Here is a 24,894-nt window from a genome sequence, read left to right on the forward strand (position 1 = left end):
TAGGCTTTGAGCAGGTCAGACTTAGAATGGAACACTTTTCTATGACGTTTTAGCTGTGTGACCTTGGGACAAGTCGTTTTAGCTTTCTAGGCCTTTTGTTTCACATCTGCAAAATGATAATAATGTAAAGACGCAATTAGTTAACAAAGTGCCTGGTATGAAATAAGCATTTGCCAGCCCCCAGCATCTTTCTTAGTGGCAAATGAAGGACTAGCAACAACAATTCTTAACTCCCTGTCCAGTGTACTCTCCATAACACTTCATGTTGCATAGGTAACATTGTTTTGAACTGAGAATATTAAGTGCATGAAAAAAAAACAACAAAAACCTGTCTTCCAAAATCACTCTTCACATTTTTAATAATGCAAGAAAGGAGCTTGAAGTTGGCCCACAGAGATTTTTATGAACCAAAGGGTTATTTCTAATTGGATTCTGTGCCTGTTGTTATGGAAATCGTTGTTTCATAGATGAAGCATTATGATTTTACTGCAAGATCAAGCCCAGAATGGGGTATAATGATGATATCACCCTTATGCTTCTTTTTCTTGACAAAACACTTAAGAGAATGGGAGTGAAGCTGCTTCAAAAGCACACATTTCTAAGAAAAAAAGATCTGCCCTATAAAAATAGCTTTAAAATGATATATTCTCTTTTCAAAGATCAAACCCAGAATGGCCCTTGCTGCCGGTAGGATGCTAAGATTCTGCAGAGTTATTAAACACTTCTTTCTTCACTGTTGAAACTAGAAAGAGTTCCTTTGATCCTGGAACTTGCTTTCAACATTTGGTCTCAAAGCATTTTTGCAGTTGTTGAACTAACAGGCTTCCTCTAGTTATTTAGGGATCCATCTCTCAAAACTGTTCTATCTAGACTAGTTTTTATTCATGTATCCAGATGCAGTTTAACTTCTCTAAAGAAACAGGTGATTACTAATCTTAATGACGGTTCTGTTTAAAAACAGGAGTTAGTTTATCCTGCAAAATTTAACTTATGTCACTGGCTCATTTTAAGCCTCAGAGAAACCCCAACCAAGGAAGACAGAACGTGTATCATCAGTAACATCCTAAGAGAGAAATAAGGGGGCTGGGTAGCCTGCAGTATTAAAAGCAAACAGTGATCTCTTGTTGGACAGACTACTGAGGTTTCTTCTGGTACTTGGTTCTCTAATTTATTCATTTTTCTTTCTCCTTTTCTCTCTCTTCCTCCTTGGCCTTTTCGTACATCCTCCTATGATCCTTGTACATTGGCTGGTTTGGTAGAATTTGGTGGAAGAAATTGTGAACCCCACCCTTGTCCTGAGTCAGTTGAAGGTCATGTAACTCAACTCAATGTCATGTCTTTAATTATTTTAGTATACCAAGAAATGTCAGTACCTAAAAAACAGGGCAAAAGCTATTACCAAAAAATCTATCATTAAAAACACTTTTCATGAATCATAATATCAGATTATTAGCAATGCTTATTTTTTAATAAAAAATTTCCAGTTCTATTAAAAGCTCTTTTTTCCCTTCCTTTGTTTTTATGTGAAAGAGAGACATTTGCCTAACTTCGTCATTTCAGTAATTTCCACAAAATACTTTCTGAAATGACCTAAGCCAGTTTAAATTCAGCTTGCACAGGTTTACATAGGTTCACTTGCAGTTACTTTTCCAGTAGGGTACACTTCTGTCCTCTTTACTTTGGTGCTTAGCTGGGAATCACTTCCCTCTACTGACTGCTTAATCTTATTTTTTTCCCTCCTACTCAACACTTGGCTCTTTTTTGGAAGTGTTTTTAATTAACTTTCTTCACTTTTTAAGAGTCAATTCTTCTACCTACACCCACTTTCTGTGCCTCCACTAGACTTAGTTCTCAGACACAACATTCCATAAATTTAAGAACCTGATGAACATTGGAGGTACTTGATGTAAGAGCAGAGAGCAGCCATCACACAGTCTAGTACCCAGAGCAGCCCCCTCACACGTCTAATCAGCCAGGTGCCATTCATTGAAAATGGCTAATGACCTATGGTCAGATCTCTCCCTAAGGTCAGAGGATTCATGACTGCTAGCTACTTCATTAGCAAGAAAGGGATGGTGCAAAATCAGAGAATTCCTGAGGGAGGGAAAATGTGTGCAAATTTGGGAGGCTTCCCAGGGCTATATTGGCTGTGCCTATTTATGACAACAGGTACATTTGTTTGTCCTCGATCAGTACATAATATTAAAGAGTCTTCTTAAAGTGTTACACCTGAATGTCTGGTAACTTGTAATTTTCCTTGCTTGCTATGACTCTAATGGGCTTGAGAATTGATCCAGCCAGTCTCTCCTCTCTCTGTCTCCTTCTTCTCTCCTCTTTCTTTCATTTCTTCCTCTCTTCTCTCTCCTCCCTCTTCCTCACTCCCCGCCCCCCTTCTTTGTCTCTTTCTCACTCTCTGTGAGGTTCATTTGCTTGACCGATTCTGAGTGTCCATAATGACTGTTTGGCATATTCTACAGGCAAAGGTCCCGAGACCCTTTTTGCTGGCTATAACCTCAATGATAACGAATGGCACACAGTGCGTGTGGTTCGTCGAGGAAAAAGTTTAAAGTTAACGGTGGACGACCAACAGGCCATGACAGGTAAAGCCCCATCGCCTTTGCCTTTGTTGAAGCTTGACACTTTCCTAGTTCTTGCAGATGGCTTTGAAAACCAAGTGGACCACTTGAAGCTGATACACACAATTCATTTCTTATTCCAATTCTTCCAGCAACAAATTTAACAAGCAGCATGTTAAGTGGTTTTTTTTTTCTCTCAAATGAGCAATAATTTTTTGTCATGCTCTTTTCCATTTAATAATTCAGGAAGAAGTTATAATATATTTTAATTTTATGGCTTGATAAATATCTTAGGGCTTCATAAAATATTGAAGTTATTGTTTGGATACCAATTTCTGTTCAATTTCTGTTTCTTATATATTTAGACAATGAACAGCAGCAAGTTATACTTTTTAGTTTCTGGGTATATGGATAGATATGCTGGGATTCTGTCAAGCGAATTCCTTTTTATTTTAAGTTATAATAGATCATTTTTAGCCATTTAGCTCTGTTGGTTAAACTCTAATGTTAAGAATGTCAAGTTCAATCCCTGATTTGGAGATTCCTGACTGAGGTGAGCCACATAAAGGTCCACCCCAGAGACACAGGGAAACCGAATGAAAGAGGAATCCGTGCACCTTTATTCTCTCTGCTGAAAATAACTTCAAGCACATGACCCGCTGGGGTATTAGCTCCTTTTTCTTTTTTAGAGAACATCTCCTGTTAATTATTTTAGTACAAGGCACAAGATGGTCCTTGTGCAGCACAGAAGTGTCTGTTCTACATTCAGTCTCAAGGGGGTTTCCATACTCAGAGCTCAGGTGATCGTAGGGATGTTAAAATATTGTGTATGGGATTTTAATTTTGAATTTTAACTTGAATCATTCCTGGTTGAAATGAAGCAAATTAACAACTCATGGATATCTTACTATCTTGTATTTCATTAGCCCTTTATGGCTTTCCAAAACATTTTTCTACATGTGGGGGCAGCCTTACTTTGTTTCAGAATTATCTGAAGAGCTTTAAAAAGATCAGTTCCTGGCCTGACACCACAGAAAGTGTGGGAGGAGCTCTCTTTTTCTTTTTTTCCTTAAAATCTCTCAAAAGAACTCTAATGCCGCTGGTCCATGAATTGGCATTTAAAAACCACTGCTATGTTATGTCATTTTATTCTCCCAAGAAGATCAACCAAGGATCCATTAGCATAAGCCTTTATTCAAAACTGGCAAGCATGAGAAGTCTCTAAAGAAACTGTGTGAACTTAGGGAATGAAGGCAGAATTTTTATATGACTTTGGCAGGAGTGTCAGCTGAAGTTCAGCTAGTTTTGGTTAAAGGCAGTTCTTAGAAGAGGAATGAATTGTTTTTATAGGTGAGCATCCATTGTTTGGACAATCTTGGTTTTATCCAAAGGGGTAGAAACTAACAGTTACAGTCTAAGGTCATGTGCAAGAGGTTGGGAAGAAATAACTGCCAGGGACAAAGACATGTGAGAATCACAGTGGAACATTCTTGGTCCCTTAAGTTTGTCTTAAATCTCACACAGCCCTATGAAGTAGATAGGGTATATACATTCTCATTTTATAGATGAGGAAGCTGAGGTCAAAGAGGTTAAATGACTTAACGTTTCTTTGAAATGCCATTGTTACCAGAACTGAGAGAGAGCCTAGGTTTATTTTTAAATTTTGTTTATTTGTTAACTTTTAAAAACTTTTTGCTTGTTGACTCATGGTTCATTTATTTATATTTATTAATATCCTAATATATGTATGACTCTATGATGAATACTTTCCCAGACATAACATGGTTTTATGAGGATAACACATACACACGTATGAAATCACACGGTAACTGATCATCTAGAGTAGCAGGTAGTGTACTAAACAGTCATGTTCTTAGGGTTCAGAAGAACTTAAAGGTTTCAAGAAGAGCTTAAAGCAATAGATAATATTTGAACTAGGCTGTAAAGAAAGGACAATACAGAAGATAAAAGTATGTGGGAGAGTACTCCACGCAGGGAAGCATGGCTCGGATGGGGCTAGACAGACTAATGTTCAGGGCATGGAGAAAGTTTGTTTTGTTTCATGTAACCATGGGACAGTTGACATGGCTCGAAAGGCCTTTGGGAGCCCATAGATCAGTGATCTAAATGAATGAGTTTATATTTCATGGGCTTTCAGGCAGTTGGAAATCACTGCATTTAAGCTGGAAAATAAGCTAAGAGAATATTTTTTGAGCATAATGAGTCCTGTGCAATGTATTAGATGCTTCGGGATGTAAAGTAGTAAAGTCCTGAACTGCAGTGAATGAAGAAGGTATAGAAATAAAAGACTGGTGCAACGCATTTTTTTTAAAAGTTTTGTTTAGGAATAATTTCAAATTTACAGAAAATTTCAAAAGTAAAAAAGGACAAAGAACACTGAGATACTTTTACTCTGGTGAGTGTGTTATCCCATTTGCTTTGATATTTTCACTCTCTCTTTCATTCTTTTTCTTAACCAACTGAGGACAAGTTACATACTTAATAGCCCTTCACTTGAAATAATTCAGTGTGCATTTTCTAAAAATAGGGTCCCTTTACAGAACAAAGGGTTACCAACTTCAGTAAATTTGGCATTGATACAATATATTTCATCTATTCCCTCATCCATATTCCCCTTTTGTCAGCTGACCCAGTGTTGTCTTTTGTAGCATTTTTACCTTCAGCAGAGCATTCAGTCTAGGGTCATACATTGCATTTAGCTTTCATGTCTCTTTAGCCTCCTTAATCGAAAATATTGCCATGGACTTTCTTTGTCGTTGATGACACTGACAAATTAAAAAGATATATAGTCCTCCAACCTTTTGTCAATGCAAAGTCATCCTTTGGGCTTATCTGATGTTTTGCCATGATTAAATTCAGGTTTTACATTCTTGGATGAGATGCCACATTGTTGATGGTATGGTCTTCTTATAGTATCCCATCTGGAGGCGAATGATGTGCATGTCCTTGACTCTTGATTTTAAAACTTGGTCAACATGTTGCTCTGTTTCTCCACCGAATAGTATGTTTTTCTCCCTTACAACTAATAAACTGTCTGTGGAGAGATATATTAAGACAATGAAAATATCTGTACTTCAAAAAATTTGCTCTAGATATATCATCCACTGAGGATTTTACCTGATCCAGTCTTTAACACAGTAGTTACAAGTGATTATTTTCAGACTTCATCACTCTTTCTACATTTAGAGTCAGCATTTAGCATTCTACTGTACACAAGAGCTCTCCCTTCTTTCTTTTTTTCTTTCCCTTTCTTTTCTTTTTTTCCCTCCTTCTCTCCCCATCTTCCTCTTTCCCTTCTTCCCTTCATTCCTTCCTTCCTTATTGGTATAGACCCACAAGTTTCTATATTTTCAAATAGTTTATAATTACTTTATTATTTTGGTGCCTAAAATGTCCCCGTTTGGGCCAGTGTGAATCCCATGAAGTTGGTCTCTGTGATAGTGTGACACGCTTCCACCTCAACATTTTTTTTTAGCACTTCCTTACTTTCTGTCATAATAGGATATTTCAGGCACAACTTTTACCTACCATGCCCCAGCCCTGGATTTAGACATTTACTTTCCATTTAGTGGAGAATTATATTATAGACCAAGATCTAAGTGGTTGGTATTGGTATGCTCTGTGCTGCTCTGGGACCTTTTCAGGAGACAAAGATAGGAAATATACTCAAGTATATATACATATATACTCAAGTGTATATACATATATATACATATATACATATATATATCTTAACACTCGGTCTCTCCACATCAATATAAATACATACATACATATCAATTACATGTTTACACAAGCATCCACATACACATATTTTAGAAAACATGAGTTCACACTAGTACCTCCATATCCACAGCATTGTTTCTTGACTTCCCCCCATTCCATATTTTCATATCCCTGCTACCAAGGTGGAATCTTGGCTCCCAGTGGTGTCATTTTCTCATTTGCCCAATCCAGTAATACATTTACAGTAGTTTCAGAATTGCTTTAAATTGCCCATACCATCACAAGTAATAAACAGTCTGAAAGCAATTCAGGATTAGTTGTTGATTCTTCTCAGTCCTTACTGCCTAACTTTTAATGTACATAGTCAGATGCTAAGTTTATAAATAACTTTGATTAGTTTCCTTCTTCCTTATTTCCTTTCCTTTTCCTTCCTTTCTGTCCCTTTAGTATAGTTGTAGTATTCATTTGAAATACAATTAGTTTTATTTATCTCAGTTGCCTTCTTCAACTTTCAGTGAATATATCGTTCCTTTGTTTACTTAAATGGTCGTGCATTTATCTCCCACCAGCAATCATAATATTAGGAAGTAGAGTTGACAGATACTTATATGGATGTAGTTGGCTTATCGATGTAGGAACTAATAAGTGATGGGTTCAAAGGAGAACTCAGAGAGAATTGACTCTGTTGGGGGATCATTCCTAGCTAATGTCACATGTTTCTACTCTTCTGTTCCTGGGCATGGACTATTTCTTCATGGTGAAGTCACCCACATCTCCTTGGCTGGTTAATATTGGGAAACTCTGGCACCTAAGACTTCATTAGGAATTCATAGACTATTGGTGAAGTTTTGCTTATGATCTGAAAGAAAAGGTATGCCCTTTCAAAACTGCCAACTTTTTAAGACAAACACATTTATTTATTTAACATTTTTTTTTTCCCGCAGGTATTATTAAAATTGAGTCTTAGTCAACCAACTCAGGGGTGCAAGAAATGGCACATTTATTAATTGTCTTTATATCATTGTAAATCAGACCTTAGGCCTTTCCTCTGGGTTTACAGGATATTTAATCAGTCATGTCACCCCCCCACACCCCCTTCCATCCACACCCTGGATCATGTAGAAGCTTCTGTTAGCTTCTATCTTCACTGGTTCTCACCAAAAAGACAGCTTTCCAAGTTTAACCTTTGAATGATGAGAACCCTGTAGCTCCTGTCCTAAGTGAGGCGAAGGGTCTTTGCTGACTCCTGCAGCCTAAGAGCTATGGTTCATGCCGTCTGTGTTTACCTCATCGGTTCTTTCTGAAACCCTGAACCTGACCAGAGAGCAGGAAGCTGACACTCTGCACTGCTAAATCCCACCGATATTCATCTCTCCGCTAGTCAGTGGTAATTGCCTCACCTAGTTCAGCCCTAGGATGTATTCTGCTCATTTTTTTTTTTCTTTCTTGAACACCTTGCAAACTAGGCCTTCACAGAAGATTGGAAAAGGCGTTGTTTTCCAGAAAGTTGTCCTCCACTTTCTGCCAAGTAAAAGCCTTTGAGGCAAAGTGCTACAAGGGACTTGGCCAGTTTCTTAGAATTGAAAGAAGAATAAACTATAAACTAGCATTTCAGTAAATTAGCCTGCCATTTACTCTTTCTCAAAACTTCCAAGGCCTTAGAGCAGAAATTCTGTTCTATCATCTCTCTATTTTGTAGGAATTGAAAATTTTTTCAGCTGTGGAAACCAATTTGTTCTTTCTCAGAGTTTAAAGATGAATGGGCATATAAGCCGAGTAAACATTGGTGATTCACCCAAATTATGCACCTCCCCCAATAATGTATCCCCTCTCTTTCCTTCCCCCAGCTCTCAGCACTTTGCTGCTCAGAACTAAAGACAGTGTTTTTTTTTTTGTTTTTCACAGTAATTAACCTTGGTGAGTTTTCATCAGGGTGATTCCTATTTGGGAAATTATGTTTTGCCAAAGATCTCATGAAAGTCAACAATTCATAACAATAAAAAGTCAGCCTTAAGTTATGTAGCATAGAAAAAGTTTTCAAAGATGCAGTGGAACCTTGTCACTGAGGCATCAGTTTGGAGTGGGATTTTTTTGAAACACTCTAGTGGCCACATGAAGCCAGCCATGAATCAGGAAAGCAATGGATATTTCTTATTAAATTTTACAGCAAGTTCAGAAATCACTGAACAAAGATAAATTTTAAAGGAAAACACTGGAGACTGTTCATGCAAAGCCCTACATTTGACTGCATCTTCAAATCAAAGTTCTATATATTGTTAAGTCAAGTATTTGTTGAATACAGGACAGTACATATTCAGGCCATTCTTGGGACTGTCTGCATCTCACTGAGGCTCATAAGGGTAAACAGTTGCCAGCAAAGAAGCCCAAGAAGAGAGAGATTCCCTAGGACTCAGATGAGAAAGTGTTCTACACACTATATGGGATCCCTAAGTGGGGAGTCCCTGGGTTTCAACATATCACCTAGTCTGTCTAAAAACCTGGAATTGTTTGTTTTGTATGTGTGTGTATGTTAGTGTGTGTGTCCTTCGTTGAACAGCATTCACCATATATCCATTTACCCAAGCCTGGAAGCTGGCGTCATCATTATTTCTGTCTTCTCCATCGTTCTGTACATTATTAGTAAACCCCACAATTGTATCAGCAAAGTTATCTTATTTTGTCCATTTTTTCCATTTATTCTATAAATACTCTACTTCATATTGTCTACAATGTGACATCAAAGAGATTGAATACACAGACACCCAGACACACACACAAACACACAGAGTCATGTCTTATGTCTGCCTAAAACCCTTCAATAGCTCCTAATATAATCAGGAGGCACTGTGATATCTGACCCCTGACTCTTCTCATCTCATCTGAGCACTAACCTCACTTACTCATGACTCTTCAGCCATACTCTCTGGCTGTTTATCATGCAAGAGCCTCAGTTCATCTGTCTCTCCTTCCTGGAATCCACCTCCCCCTTCCTGTTCTCCAGTTCTTAGCATGACTTTCTCTTTTTAGTCCTTCAAATGTAACTTAAATATCCACTCAGGCACTTGCCACCATTCTGTATTTACCAACACAACGTGCTGTTCATCAAATTCATGGCATTTTTCTGAATTTTATCATTATATAGTTAATTATTTTCTTACCTGGTTTTGTCTGCCTTACTCCAATACACCATGAATTTTGTGAAAATGGGAGCTAAGTCTGCTCCTCTCAACATTATATCTTAATTGCCAAATACAGCACCTGACTCACACATTTACCACACACTTGGTAACTTTCAGTACCTTTAAGTGAATTAACAAGTAGATCTAAGTCTGGGGAAGGGTGGTCATTTTGTTCTGCAGTAGAAATTTAACCCAACTCAGAGCAAGGCTCAGCATAAAATAACAGATCTTGCTATCTCTTTCGGTAAAAATATTTGATTTAGAAAATGAGATTGCTATGCAAACAGGTGGTTCTTTCTTATTGGAGATTATCATCAACCTGGATGCCCCAGACACTTTGATCAGAGGCATTTTGTTGCAAATTCTCCGAGGAGAATTTCACATTCTTCTTTTCCACTAAATCTCTAGGGAAGATGCTGCGTTTTTTAATGAGTAGAGCCTTAAAAATGTTTCTCCTTCAGTGTCCTTTTTTTTTTCTTCGTTGATATATGTTTACAGTAGTAGAGGGGCTATATTGCTGAGTGAGGATTAAACATCGGAATAAATTCTGAGGAAGAAAAGATTTTTAAAAGGCAGCAGTTAATGTTTTCTTAGTTAGTGGATAACAGCTTTTAGGTGCTAATTCTCCTTCGTGAGCAAGCATATCTGTCATTACTGTCAATGTGATTTATATATGCTTATTAAGGAAAGAATAGGGTCTTGGACATGGGCCATAATGATTTTTCTTGTAACTGGGCCATGGCTGCTCCAATACTGTTTTACTCCTTTTTTATTATTGATGCTCTGCATATGTATTCTATTCCTTTGAGAAAAGAAAACAGACAATACGTGTTATTTTTATCACTGAACTGCTTTCTCAGTTCTGCTGAACAAAATGTGCTTCCCTATTTCACAGCTGCCAAGAACCAATTTGGAGTAATATTTAATTTCAAGTTTTAGAAATATTTTTCTTCATATTCCCTTACTATCAGTTGGTTCATTAACGTGGGTTTTAAGAAGAAACATGACAATTTCAGGATTGGGGTGGGCTCACCAAGTTAAGACTCAGATTTTAATATAATGAAAATATAAAATAATCAACACAAGGAGATATAAAAGCCCAAGTAATTTTTTTTCAGCTTTGTATGATCTTCATCTTATATAGCTTGTTAATTCAATGTTACTAGTGTCTCTAGAGATTTATATTTGGAAATTATTAAAGGCTAATTTTATTTAGTACCAAAGAGGTAGTTCCACATGAAGTGGTATTGAGGTCACTGAAGAAAAGAACTTGAAGAAGAGGAGAAAAATGATGTCATATGATAAACCAGAATTGCTAAGGACTTAATAGTATTTTTGCTTGGGATAGACAAGAAGGAGGCATAGTGGGGAGGAGGGAGGAGAGACAGCTATTTACAGTGGTGTTTTTTGTATTAAAATAAAACACTTTTGCAGGAGTAGACATCAGAGCAAACTAATAACTGAAAAGAGAACATGCCAAGGGATGACAGGACTGCTGCTGTCAGGATCAAGGACTAGTAAAGAGGTGTGGAAATTAAGGATAGTTAAACACAGCTCAGGGGAGAATTTTTTTACACCAATGAGTTTATTAGCATCAAAATCAATTAACAATGAAGGCAATTTTTCTTGCACAACAAAAAATATGCCTTTTATGGTTTAATTACAGATACTTCCTTTAAAATGCCACCTAGCATTTCATTGTCCTGTCTAAAGAAATGGAAATCTGTCAGACTGGTTGAAGGAGGACCACAAAGGGAGGTGTTCAATCTTCATTACAGTTGGGAAGAAGGTTCAGTGCATCTTTCCAGGGCTGAGACTGGGATTGGCTCTAATTCATATTTTCATTAATATCAGGGATGATGGGATAGTGTAAGCTCGATAAATTTTCCAGTTCCGCCAAATTAAGTAGTGAAGCTAACACCTGGAAGAGCTTGATTGCAATTTAAATGACCTTTTTGAGCTTCTGAAGAAAGTGAATGACAGTTTAATTAGACAAGAAGAGGATGCTGGGAGTGAATCACTAGCAATGATAAGAGTACTTTACTCTGTGCTTTAGAAAACAAGTTCACATCTTTGTTAATTTTGACTTCAACCTTGCAGGTAGGTACAGTGATCACTCTGGAGGTTAAGAAGGGACTAAGTAGGCTTTTAATAGAGTTGGCAGAGAAATATGGCCAGATGAATAGGGATGGGGTTGAGTTGAAGAGTGAATCACTAAATAAATTGGCAACCAAGCTTCACATTAGGGTGTTTAAAGAAGATTATACCTTGTGGTAATGTGGAATAATTTTACTGATGTTCTCAAAGTTGTACATGCCTTGAATTGGCGTGTTGTGCTCAATTTAGGTATCCAAAACCTAAGTGTGAGGAAAATGGCAGAGAGCCAGAAGAAATTCTTCTTGATTGGGAGAGTGGGTCTAGGAAAGACTGGGAATTATTCAGTATAGAAAAGGGAAGGTGAAAAGTTCACATTTAACTTCAAACATTTTCATGGTTCATTATTGAAAGAATAGTCAACAGCTCTTCATTATTTCTATTGATATAGGAAAATATATGGTTACTTTTTGTTTTTCTTGAAGAACATTCGTTCTAAAGACAAACATCACATCACCTTGGAGCTGGGATATATCACTTTCTACTGGGATGATTTAGGACAGTCATTGCCTGCATCCTCCCTCCCTCCCTCTTTTCCTTTCTTCCTTCCTTCCTCCCTACTTCCTTTCCTTTCCTTTGCTTTCCTCTCCTCTCCTCTCCCTTCTGCTTCCCTTTCCTTTTCTTCCCTCCCCTCCCCTTCTCTTCCCCTCCCCTCGCCTCCCCTTCCTTTCCTTCCTCTCCCTTCCTCCTTCCTATCCTTTCTGCCTTCTTCATTTTTTCCTTCCTTTATTCCTTCTTCTGCCTTTAAAAAATTCTGCAACTTTAGTTAATGAGGATCATTTTTTGTTTAGACTAAAATTTGGTCAGAGATTAAAACTTGACCTAAGAAACTTTTATTATGTAATTCAGCCTCACCCTGTAAGGCTGTGGTCATTTCTTTGTTTTTACTATACATAACTGAATATCAAGGAGGTATATAGATCCTTGCATTTTAAAATGTCTAAAGTTGAAAGTGCCCTTCAGATGTAGAATATAATAATACACCATCTTCCCCTTTAGGTCAAATGGCGGGGGATCATACGAGGCTGGAGTTTCATAACATAGAGACTGGCATCATCACAGAACGCCGCTATCTGTCTTCTGTTCCCTCCAACTTCATTGGACACCTGCAGAGCCTGACATTTAATGGAATGGCATACATTGACTTGTGTAAAAATGGCGACATAGATTATTGTGAGCTCAATGCCAGGTTTGGCTTCAGGAATATCATAGCAGACCCTGTCACCTTCAAGACCAAATCGAGCTATGTTGCCTTAGCTACACTGCAAGCCTACACTTCTATGCATCTTTTTTTCCAGTTCAAGACCACATCCCTAGATGGACTAATTCTTTATAACAGTGGGGATGGAAACGACTTTATTGTGGTTGAATTAGTTAAAGGGTAAGTATAGGTTTGTTCAGTGACAAATAAATACTGCTTTGGGAAAACGAACCTCAGTTTCCACAGTTATACATAAAGAGAAGGTGGTGGGCAAGGACAGTGGTTTGCAAATAATGCATTTGTTTAAATCACTTCTTAGGTATCTTATAAAGTTAGTAGGGATCCAGTATAGTTTTTTATACCTACATTTCCATAGATAAGGTATAAATAGAGTTGAGTTCTAATGTATTGTTGGCATTCAATAAATCTTCACATGTGGATTTCTTTACTATGCACATGGTAATTCTAAAAAAGAATTTCTACACACTTGTAGGCTAATTTGTGCTGTGAAATAGCTAATTCATGCAATCAGATTACTTCAACTCCACAAAATCCCATTTAACTGAAGCTTAATTCTATGTCAGTGTTTCTTGAAGAATTTAGAAAGTTTTTTATGACATTTCCTTGAATCTGATGAACATTTGAAATCTTTTAATTGATTTAGGTATTTATTCATTCAATCAGTGAATATCATTGCACATTTACAATTGGCTAGATAGAATGCCACACACTAATTTATATATATAAATATAAATGTACACAGATGCACACAACCCGAGGGGATACAGGTAAACACATAAATTAAGCAGAAAAGCACCAGGAAGTTTCCTAAGATGATCTTGGGCAAAGGTTCAGGAGAGTCTTTAGGGAAATTAGGAAAACCTGTGAGTCCAGGAGTGGCTACCTGAGCTGGTCTTGAAGGATGAGTGCACATTTCCAGTAGAGAAATGGGCATTCAAGATGGAGGCAAACAGGTGCAAGAAGCTGAGAATCACCAGTTTAGTGTGGTTGGCAAAGGATGGAGAGAGTGAAGGAAATAGGGAATGAGTAGTGCCAGTGATGAAATGGAATGTAGACCACAATTTAAAAAACTTTCAATGTTTCCTTTATTGAAGACAATGAAGAATCCTCCTTGCTGAAACAGAGTAGTGTTTCTTACCCTCTTGTTAGCTGAGCTTCTACACAACTCACTCTCCTGACTTCTAGCAAGGGTGCCACCACCTGAAAAAAGATCTCTGTTTGTAATCTGTAGTTTGATTCCATAAAATTTCAAAGGTGATGGCACTTTCCCACTTTCCCTTTTTCCCCAGGTACTTACATTATGTGTTTGATTTGGGAAATGGTGCTAACCTCATCAAAGGGAGCTCAAATAAACCTCTCAATGACAATCAGTGGCACAACGTGATGATATCAAGGGACACCAGCAACCTCCACACTGTAAAGATTGACACGAAAATCACAACGCAAATCACCGCAGGAGCCAGGAACTTGGACCTTAAGAGTAAGTGCGCGGCGTCAGAGCCTCTGGCAGGAACCCACATGGTCTGCACGCATGTGGTACCTCCTTTGCTTTGGGGGGTGTGTGTGTGTGTGTGTGTGTGTGTGTACCTTCTGCAAAGGCTGACCAGAATTTCATCTCTAGCATGTAATTAATAATACAACACACAAGCCTCTGTTCCCCCTTTAATGTGTCAGAAACATATGTATTTTTAATAGCAGCTCAAAAAATGCAACACCTAAGAATGCACGCATGGTTAAAATTTAAAGAGTGAGAAAAACGTATTCTTAGTCTGGATATTATAAAGAAAAGTAGGCGCTTGCAAGTTTCTTGAGTCCCAACAGCTTCTAATCGATTTGGAGTCAAGGTAACCAGATACCTAACGAGTTTCTTCTAGAGCTTGTTGGTTTTCTTTCCTTGGTGAAGTTTCCGAGATATTTACAGAGGCTCTGACTATCAGGGGTCTGAGGCTGGCTTATACGCTGTGTCCCCAACCGTGAATCCCTCCCAAGCCCCACCAACACCAATGGGAATGTTCTTTCACCAGCTGCTAAGAATGTCTTAACAGACTTTTCCCTTCCTTACTGATACTTGATTTCTCAAGTAAGCAAGACAAAATGCTTAGAAAACATGTCAATAATAGGAGAAAACAACAGAAGTTTCTATTTGAACAGGTCTTTGTGATTCACTAAGAGCATATCCATATATCCTATCTCATTTAACATGACAACAAGCATTGGACAAGATGTTATTAGCACTTTATTGTGAATATAGGAAAACTGAGCTTTGAATGGCTTGCCCAGGGTGAAAACAACTGCTTCAGGAGAACAAAACATAACCCCAGTTGTGACACACGCCCAGTCCATTGCTCCTTCCGCTCTGACCCAATGCATTCCAAAGCTTTGCAGCAATCGTCGTGGTAACATTTTTGCTTGGTAAGAGCTGTTCATTTGTATTGATGGGATCTTTTCCTTTGGTTTAAAAGATAAATACATAGGGGGGTTAGGGAACTGGAAAGAGAAAATCCAACAATTCTTTTTAGAGAAAAATGCTCTGAGTAAGGTGAAAGAAGAAAGAAAAGGGATTTGCTTTCTGTAATTGCAGAATATATTTACAATCCCAGTACTATATTTGTCTAACACATAAAAGGTGTGGTGATGGCTGTCTCCCTTCTCTCAGAGTGGGCCGCTTGTTAACTTCAAAGAGAGCCTGTTTGTGCCCACAAGTCTAATAGCTTAACTCAAAAAGTGAAATGAAATTCAAAGGAAATGCTGTTTTAACGGCATGCTCTTTCTTCTCTCTGACTGAAGTGAATAGAGGACATTTTCTGTGCCTGTTTCGTGGGGGCCCCTGGTTTGCACAGCGGGCTCAGGTGGTAATTATCAAGGAAAGGGAGAGATGGTGACAGTCAGTGTGCTGGTCAGGCCGGCCACCAGAGCTAAAGCGACATGGGGTCCTGTTTGTGTCGGGAGAGACCCCAGTAAGCAAACTGAGCTTCACGAGAAACCATGAACACTAGGTGGGAGACTAAAATGGCTGGAAAAGAAGCAGTTTCTGGTGGATTGAAGTACATGACACGCGCAGACCTACTCATTGACGGGACAGAGAAGCAGTGCCAGGCAGCAGGTCTCATCGGACAATTAGGGCGCTATCTCCTGATAAGTGAGTATTTGCTTAGTGTTCATTAAAAAATCGAAGTGAGGGTAATTGGAGGACGGGTTATAGGATTCTTTCTGGCGGTGGAGGGGACCTTTACAAACGAAAGAACCCCTCAGAGCTGATTTTTATTAAAACATTTGAGTGTTTCATGATTCTGAATATAAGAAAGGCTTTATCCATGATAAAAATCTAAAACTATGAATTGAAAATAGCATTTTGTATAAATTAAATATTGAATTCTGACTGAGTGTATTTGTGTTTAAAAAAATAACACAATTTGAAATTGAGGTGCATTTCCCAGATGAATAAAGAGATTTTGTACCGATGACGAACCCCCTTTACCTTGTGAAGTGCCTTCCTGTTTACAGACTGAACAGACCAACAGGCTAAAAAGTGAGAACAAGTTCCTAAAATTAAAACTTAAACATTAAAAGCCAAAGCTGTGGACTTGTCAATTGGATGTGTGACACAATGGCAACAATAACCCCAAGAAGCTCCCTTGCCATGTGTGTCCCCAACTCAAGGGAGCCTGAGGAGAGAGCGTGGTCCTGGGGTGGACATCTCCCAGCTTCCATAAGCATCGCCTTGTGGTGTGTGTGGCCAGGGGCCTTGGTCAGATGAGGAGTGTTAACTTAGCGCTTACTCTGTGCTCAGAGTGGAGAGCACAGCTGCCAAGAGGGCGGCAGGGTTCCTGTAACGAAAAGCTTTCTGTCCCATGGAGAAGACTGACACTGAGGGAACATTGACAGGACAGAGAACAGGATTCCCTGGAGCTACACCAGGACATTGAAAGTAATCTGGCATCACCAGGTAGAGTATGAGAGGAAGGAACGTTTCAGAGATACCTGAAGGATAAGTGCAGAGAGGCCATTGTTTCTCCTTCCCACCTGGACACCCCCTGGAATTAGGGGGGCTTCATGAGACAGGAGACCATCCACAGGAACTCTTCACTCTGAATTTCACAGCACTGTTTCCTTTGCATGCTAGTCGCGTAGGATTCAGCCACTCTCAATGCAGGAACAATGAAAGGTGACCGATTTTAGACAATGATTTTATGTATTTTTTTTTCCCCTTACAGAATTAAAAGAAAATTATCAGATTTATCCTGTACTCTGTGTAAGTCACTGCAGCACCATCTTTAGCTCCTCTCAGAGTGAGGTCAACCTACTTAAAGAGGTCAGAGTCAGGTGGTGGGGTTCGTGACCTGCATATTTCTGCCCCCCCACCCCCACCCCCACCCCCACCCCCACCCCCTGGCTGACTGAGGCAGGGATCATTTGATAATAATGGCGCAGGGAAGACCAGGTGTCTGCACTTTTAAAGGGCGCTCACTAATCTAGATGCTGTATTTCAGAGCCCTGAACGAATGCAATGTCTACATCGAGGCTATATCTAACTCGGTTTTGAATTTTAATACAGATCGTGCTTTTGCTTTTGTGATAGAATTTGACTTTTGTTTTGTTTTGTTTTACTAGTCCTGGGCCAAAGGGACTGTTGGTTCGTTCGGGATCCTTGCGAGTATTTTTATTTCTCATGGTACCATACCTAAAACGAACACTAGAGGGCAGCACAAGGCCGCAGAACCTGCTGGGAAGCCGACTTTCTTTGTGTTCGCCCAGCTAAGATTTCCACAGTTCGCCCTGAGGATAATGCATATCTTTGTGGCTCTGTTCCATTATATAGACAGGAGTTTAGTGTGGAAATGTGCAAGCTAGGGGCCGCTTATCCCCTCCCCCAGTTTGACTTGGAAGAAGGTAGTCAGAGATAGGCAAGAGTCTAATGATGTCTGAGAAGAATTCCACGCCGGTGACCTTGTTCACATTGTCTTTTCGTGACACCGACGCTTTCTCAGGGGACTGTATGTCTCTCCCCGCTGGCCCAGTTTTGCTTTCATCTTTCTTTCCCAGCTGTTTGCGTTCCATCCCCTCTGGCTTTTATGTACAAGCTGCATGCAGCCCGCCATGGAGAGAGCCTCAGAAATTGGCTGTCTGCAGCGATGCTAGCACAGCTGTACTTGCTTTTCCGGGTGGAACTTCTGAGTCCTGCCCCCTTTAGAGAGAGAAGGGGCTGGCTTAACCCCTCCTGCCCTTCCTTCTCTTGCTCCTCTATTTGACAGCTCTGTATGTTTGCATGTGTGTGTACCTGGGAAGGAGCTCTTATGTGCTGACTCCCTACTAAACACCAAACAGATTTAAATGAGGCTGTTTTACTGAATCCTTGCAATTACCCAGGGATTTGAATTGAGGTCAGTCTTGCTCATTCATTAATCTAGTTCAAAAACAAAGATGGGGGGGTGGGGTGGGGGGAAGGGTCGTCTTTGGCCCCCATCTTCCGTGGGTCCCCTTACTTAAGATATTACTTAAGTTTATTCTTCAACAAATTGAAGAAAATTTACTTCATGGGGGAAAAGTAAACGCTTCCTAGGTGCGGAGGATACAGTGCCCTCAGGTGGCCACTTAGCAAAATTACTGAAAAGTGAATAACGCGTTTACAGGCCGCATGGAGGTCCGCCCAAGCAGAGATTTGCCCTTTGTTCTCGCTCTCATACCCCAGTTCCTTGCCCGCATGGGCTCTGAGCGAGCTCTTCCTCTTGTCCTCCCATCTTGTCTCTCCCCTTCTTGCCACCATGGCCAGTGTCTGCTCGTTAACCTTCCTCGTATCACTCCTTAAATCTTACCTTGAGAGCAAACGCCTGCTATTGTGTACCCTGTTGTCAAGCCACTGAGAGCTCCCCTACGCAGAGACAATCCCACCAGGTCTCTCCTTTCAAACAGATTCAATCTCTAAGCAGAGATTTGAGGATGAATAGCATTCTTGCTCTTTTCATCCTGGTCTCTCATCTGTCTCTGTTACTCACCTACCTCCCCTCTCCAATCCTGAATAGACCACATACCCCCACCCCCACGTTTTCTATCCTTCAGTGTTATTACAAATCACTGCTGCACTGCATCCATGATCCAGATTCTATTCCAAAGCCCTGATCACGTTTGAATACACCCAAGCTTCGTGTCCTCAGCCATGTGACATATGATAGCCTGCTTGCCTTGCCCAGACAATGTACTCAAATACAAAACTTTCAGAGAAGAGTCTGACTTTAAGCTTAGCCTTAAGGCAGGAGATGGCATTGAACATGTCTGTCGTGTTGGTTAGGGCATCTTTATTAGATTCTTTTTTCTTTTTTTTTCAGTTTGTAAGGGAAGAGGTTTACTTACATTACTTCAGTTAATGGGAGATTATTTTAAGGATCCATTAGGAAGTAAGAGAGACAAGACATCCTTTCAGCTGCTGAACAATGAGGCCACACAGAGAATAAAAACTTTGTTCTAATAGTCATCCTGGGAACTCAAGAGCAACTCTTGTATGTGTTCCCTTGGATAGGAGTGCCCACTGCTCCCTAATTCAGGGCTGCACTGCTGACCTTCTCTCTGCTGTGTCTATTCCCACTTAGATCATTTTTCTCTCCTCTCCTGCTTCCTGGTCTCTTCTACTCTTAGCTTCTGCCTCATGGCCTCTGCCTATTGCTTTTGCTCCTGTGTGCATTTCCAATTCTGTCTACTCTCCTCATCCTCTCACTTTCAGATTCCCCCAAAGACGTGCTCTAATATGGTGCGTGGACCTGTCTAGAACACAACTGCATGGGCTTTTGCCCTGCTGCTTGTGGTCCTGCTCACTTCCTCAGGCCAAGTGCTGTAAACCCAGAGGTAGATTTGCATCTTTTAAGTTCACATTAAATGTGAACTTAAAAGACAGCCCCTGGGAAGGAAGCTGTGGGCCGGAGGGCTCTCATCACTTCTCAGAAGGGAGCAAGGTGATTTGCTTATTCAGAAGGGTCCTAAGGGTCATGGCAGAAGGTGAAGCAGAAGGAATTAAGGGGGTTTTAAGCAGAAGAGTGGAGTTGATGGTGGGCTTGAGAATCATTCCTTTGGTTTCGGTGCAGAAGATGGGCTGAGGAAAGAGACCACTCTGGAGGCAATTGTCATAGTACCGAACAGAGACAGTCAGGCCCTGACTACATCCAAGTAAGAAGACCTTTTTGTTACTCTGTTTGCCACACAAGAATTGAAAGACAATTAGAGGTGTGAAACTATTGTTTCTCTCCTGACGTCTCCATTGAATTCCCAGGCTTTGCAGAAATCAGTCTCAGTCTCTTCTCTCTACCATAATGCCTTTGTCAGTTTGTTTTAATCCCACTCTCCACCCCGCTCCGAGTAAGACATCCTTTCCTTCCCAGACCCAGTTGTCTCGGACCTGCTGTCTAACATTCGGCTTAGAAGTTCTTCCTTCTGCTTCCTTATAACCTTTGGACCAGCTTCCCTGACTGTTGCAGAATTTAAGTTCTTTATTCCTTACTAGAGGCTCTGTGTTCTTATCCTTTTTTTTTTTTTTTTTTTTTTTTTTTATTCCTTCACTCGTACTTGTTTTGGAATCTCTTCTACGTTGGGCATAGTTTTACTATGCATAGTATTTTTCACCTCCAACCATAATTTAAAATTTCTCTCCCCACCATTAGGATCCTGGGAATTCAGAGCTTGAAGGGATCTTGGAGACGTTTTGGCCTGACCCTTTGCTTTCACAGATGAGAGACATGGGCTCAGGAAAGACTGTGTACAGCGAGCCAGATAGTTACTCTTCTAGATCTGGTCTTCTAATCCCCAGTTTAACACTTTTCACAATAGACCAGGGAAAATTTGTATTGCCGAGATTCACCTCAGTTGAGTGCTAGTGACAGCCTGGAGCACGTGCTGAAAAGAAATGTGAGGCCTTCTGTGGACTCACCGAGAAGTCAATTCATCTGGACGGCCACAGGCTCAAAACAGAGCCTGGTAGCACGTGGGTCATCCATTAGCTTTTTATTGTGGTGCAGCTTTGAAGACCTCAACAATCTTTTCCATTTGCAGTTGCTTTAGGGCAGGTGATATAGTTGCTTAAACCCTGATACAGGTTCCTGCTCACCCTTGACCTGGCTGAGCTCTGACAGCCACAGGGCTTGGCTTGTTTGCGTGGAATATCTGCAGGGAGGTCCTCTTCCAGGAGGAATAGCTTCCCTCTCCTCCCACAGCAAAGTATGGCCTCCTAGAAATCTGAGTCCAGTGCTCACATGCCTTCTGGACAAAGTGCCAGTTTCCCATGTCTCAGTGGGACTGTGATGCGATGAGATGAGCTCTTGAAGCCGGTGCCATGTATGCAGTGGAGAACAGAGTGCCTGCAGGGCCTCAGAGCTGGGTTCTTAGGGCCATGTGACTGCTCACAAGACCTCAGCCTCATCACAGCTAGGCCTCCCGTGCTTGTCCCTCTTCAGGGCATACCGGGAGTGCAGCTGAGCTGTCTTCTTAGAGGCTGAGCTTCTCGGCCAAGAGCTCCCTATATCAGGGCCGTCTGGGAAGGCAAAGCTGGCATCATGTCTCTCACTGAAGAAGGCCTTAAGTCTTCAGTTTTCATAGCTCTCAGACCTCCTTCTTTTCTTCTGAAAGGAGAAAAAGACAAAGTTCTCTGGGGTACAAGAAGCATAAACCCATATAGACTAACAAATGAAAAAGGGGGAAGTGGGGCAGAGTATAGCATTCAAGGAACCCAAGGGCAAGAAAGAGAAAATTCACAGCTGGAGCTCATGAGAGCCTATCAGGAAAGCAACAAGCCAGCGTTTCCTCCTCTCCTGGTCTCCACTGGGGCTGAGAATTGCCTTCTCCTGGCTTCCCAGGGAGCCCTCATTCTCCTCCCTCTCTGCACACTGGCTTTCTCTGCTTTCACCAGTGTTGGCAAACTTGGCCTCCCCAGACCTGGCCTTCCAGCCCTGACCAATTCAAATACCCAAGAGAGAGTCACTTGAGTTTAGGAGTCCTAGGGCCAAATTCTTGGGGAAGTAAATTTGATTGGAACACTCATCCTACCTATAACCAGGGTTTGGAGATAGGAGGCAGGATCACACTGTAAAAATATGACTGCTCTGGATTTGTTTGAAGAAGTATTTGGACCGTCTACTTGGGGTGTAAGTGGAACCATCAAGGGCTCCAAAAGGTGATCTTTAAGCTGCTGTGCAAGAGGCAAGGGGATGGGTTTGCCTTGCCCTTGAGCAGGAGGTCGGGACAGAGACTGCAGCCATCAGAGGGTGGGAAGCTGGGCATTGCTTGGCACGCATTTGTTCAGGTGACTAAAATCATAAATTCTTGGCTGAACAAAATTACTTTGTCGGTGGAGACAGAGACTGTGTTCATCGGAGGTCAGAGGCAGCACATGGGATACAAAAGCAAAAGTCAGAGTCTCACTGGAATTCACAGGGACACAGGAGGAAGGAAACTAGATTTCCATCCTCTGTGGAACTGGAAAAATTCATTCAACCCTGGCTCCTCTAGACCCATAAAGGACAGGGCGGCCCTCGCTGGCATCTGGGTAATGTTACAATTGTTCATTGTAAACCTAAAAGCAAGTATCACTATTATTTTCAGGCAGTTGTTTCATCGAGTTAGGGTTTCATAATAATGCAGCTCTAGCCCTCTTTTGCTATGACTCAGAGGACACCTAGCTTCTGCCCCTGACCCTGAACAATTCATCTTCAGCCATGGGTCAAAATAGGAATAGACTGGAAAATTGGGTGGACATAGTACAAAGTCACCCCTGCTACTGCAGAGGTGCTTCAAAGCCAATTCTGCGATCTTTACTCATGTAGGAAAGCACATTTTAATGCCACTGTGCTGCTGCTGGCCCATCATTTTCATACACTGGAGGGTACTTCCAGTGCTACTTTGGAACCACATGAGGTCAATCAGGTTTTCTCGTTAATGCCACATTAATGTGGTTTTCTGTGTCTGCTCTTAAAAGGGGCCCTTTCTTGGCCTTTACAATTAATTATTGTGGTTTTTTCTTCAGGAAAATGCAAGAAGCAATACAGCCTTATAATTAAGGTTCAGGCATGGGGTCAGACAGACTTGGGTGAAAGAGCATCTCTACCCTTTATTTCTGTGTGTCCTTAGGCAAGGTCCATCCTGTCATCTTCATCATCATCTGCTTTTCACTAAGAGATCTGCATATCTCATCCCCTTATTTTTTGTGGCCTGCTGGTGAGGTTGCTGTACTGAGTCCCACATAACAGATGATGAAACTAAGGTGAGGCTTAGGAAGGTTACACATCTCACCTAAACAGTAATGATAGTAAAATCAAATAGTAATAATAATTATTTTAACCATTTCTGAGGGCTGATCACATCCCATGCACACTTATAAATATTTTACTCCTAAGATCTCATTTAATTCTCACAACCATGCACAAGCTCAGCCAGTGTATTCTTTAAACCTCAAGTGTTTATAAGGAGGGAGGACTAGTAAGGCCCACCTGTATATGACAGGCACTGGCGATATTGAGGCCACTTTCCCGTAACTGCCCTGACACAGGACAGCCCAGCTGGTGTTCCCAGGTTTCTGAGAGGTTGGTCATTAGCATGTTAGGTTCTGTCCTCACCCCCCACACCCCCCACCTCCACCCCCACTCCCCCTCAACTCACACACTGTTTAGATCTCTCACCACTGGTTTCCCCTTGCAGTTCAGGGACTGAAAAAAGACTTCTTTAAGGTCCTCTACTAATGTATCTGTTACACAGCAATTCTGTATCCCTCAACTGCAATAAACACAAAGCAAGTTCTCCAAGAGACCTGACAGCCTTGACACTGGGCTTGGGGCTAGAATGTAGCCCCCCTTTATGGGGCAGTAGTGCAAACTTATCCCACTGTAGGACTTACCTCAAAAGGTGTTCTCGGACGTCTTTCTTTCCGATTTGGGACCCCTTTGATGATGATGATGATGTTCTTGATATAACGGAGGGTTTCAAGGGCTGAGAACCAGTATTTCATCATCTCCTTTGTAACTTTTGAGTCTCAGTATCTGCCACAGACTCACATTATCATATATCTATTGTGTTGGCACTTAAGTCAGAACCTTAATTTTGATACTCTATTTTACAAGTGTGATCTCTTAATCTTTACAACAATTAGATGAGTGAGATTTAGCGTTTCCATATTACAGATGAGAAAATGGAGACTTAGAAAGGCTAAGTGAATTGCTCAAAAGTAGAATTTGAACCCAGGTCCATAGAAATATTTAAATACTACTATATATATTTGCCAACATTATTCCTTCTGCCTATCTAGAGTGAAAAATAGTACTGATTTTAATCTTAGGGGAAGCTGTCACATAATAAAAGAAAATATTTCCTCCTTTGTATAAAATGTGGTTCTTCAAACTTCTACATTACCACCTGTGTAATGCTGGAAATGTCACTTCCGGTAATTACAAAATAACTGGGTATTTCTGCTTTTACTTTCCACTTGCCCTTCCCATCCATACATCTTGTATAGAACCTATACATTGGTTCTGTGTCCTTAGCCCCTGAAGTCTTCCTCAGACACGACAGCCAACAATTTTAATTGCTGTGTGTCCTTAATATGTATTCCATAGAACACTTGCATTTATGGATGCTGAAAGCAGGCCCCGGCAAATATAGTACTTGGTTGGATGATTGGAGATTGGCCTATCAGTCCATCATCTGCTTCTTCCAGTAGGTTATTTGCAAATCTGTTCAACTGTTAAAACCCTCCATTTTCCTAACTTTAGGGAAAGTTCCCCACACCTTCTTGCCCCACTTTTGGATCATTGCTGTTAACTATTTGCATTTCTCCTTAAGAATAATTGAAATATTGAAAGAACAAAGTATTTGGAGACATGCCCTAGGGAATTTTATATACTACTCCAGTGGGATTTGATGGCTTGACTGAGACTATTCCGTCCTCCAAGCACAGAGGCAATTCATTCTTTGAAAAAAACACAGAGAAGTTCAGGTACTTAAGGAAAAAATAAGAGTTTTATTTGACTCTGTGAAGCTCGTAATATTT

The 24,894-nt window shown here is 40.5% G+C and overlaps 1 protein-coding gene across 19 annotated transcripts in view; it reads left to right on the forward strand.

Annotated features, from left to right (window-relative positions):
- NRXN1 (neurexin 1) overlaps positions 1 to 24,894 on the forward strand; it is a 1,070,346-nt gene that overhangs the window by 518,019 nt on the left and 527,433 nt on the right. For all 19 annotated transcript variants that reach the window (XM_057740906.1, XM_057740886.1, XM_057740889.1 and 16 more), the window contains 3 exons: positions 2,478 to 2,600; positions 12,656 to 13,037; positions 14,168 to 14,358. In XM_057740906.1, the coding sequence (XP_057596889.1) occupies positions 2,478 to 2,600; positions 12,656 to 13,037; positions 14,168 to 14,358 (696 nt within the window). The remainder of the gene's footprint in view (positions 1 to 2,477; positions 2,601 to 12,655; positions 13,038 to 14,167; positions 14,359 to 24,894) is intronic.

The sequence above is a fragment of the Hippopotamus amphibius genome, chromosome 7 (genome assembly GCF_030028045.1).
Source record: "Hippopotamus amphibius kiboko isolate mHipAmp2 chromosome 7, mHipAmp2.hap2, whole genome shotgun sequence".
Classification (NCBI taxonomy): domain Eukaryota; kingdom Metazoa; phylum Chordata; class Mammalia; order Artiodactyla; family Hippopotamidae; genus Hippopotamus; species Hippopotamus amphibius.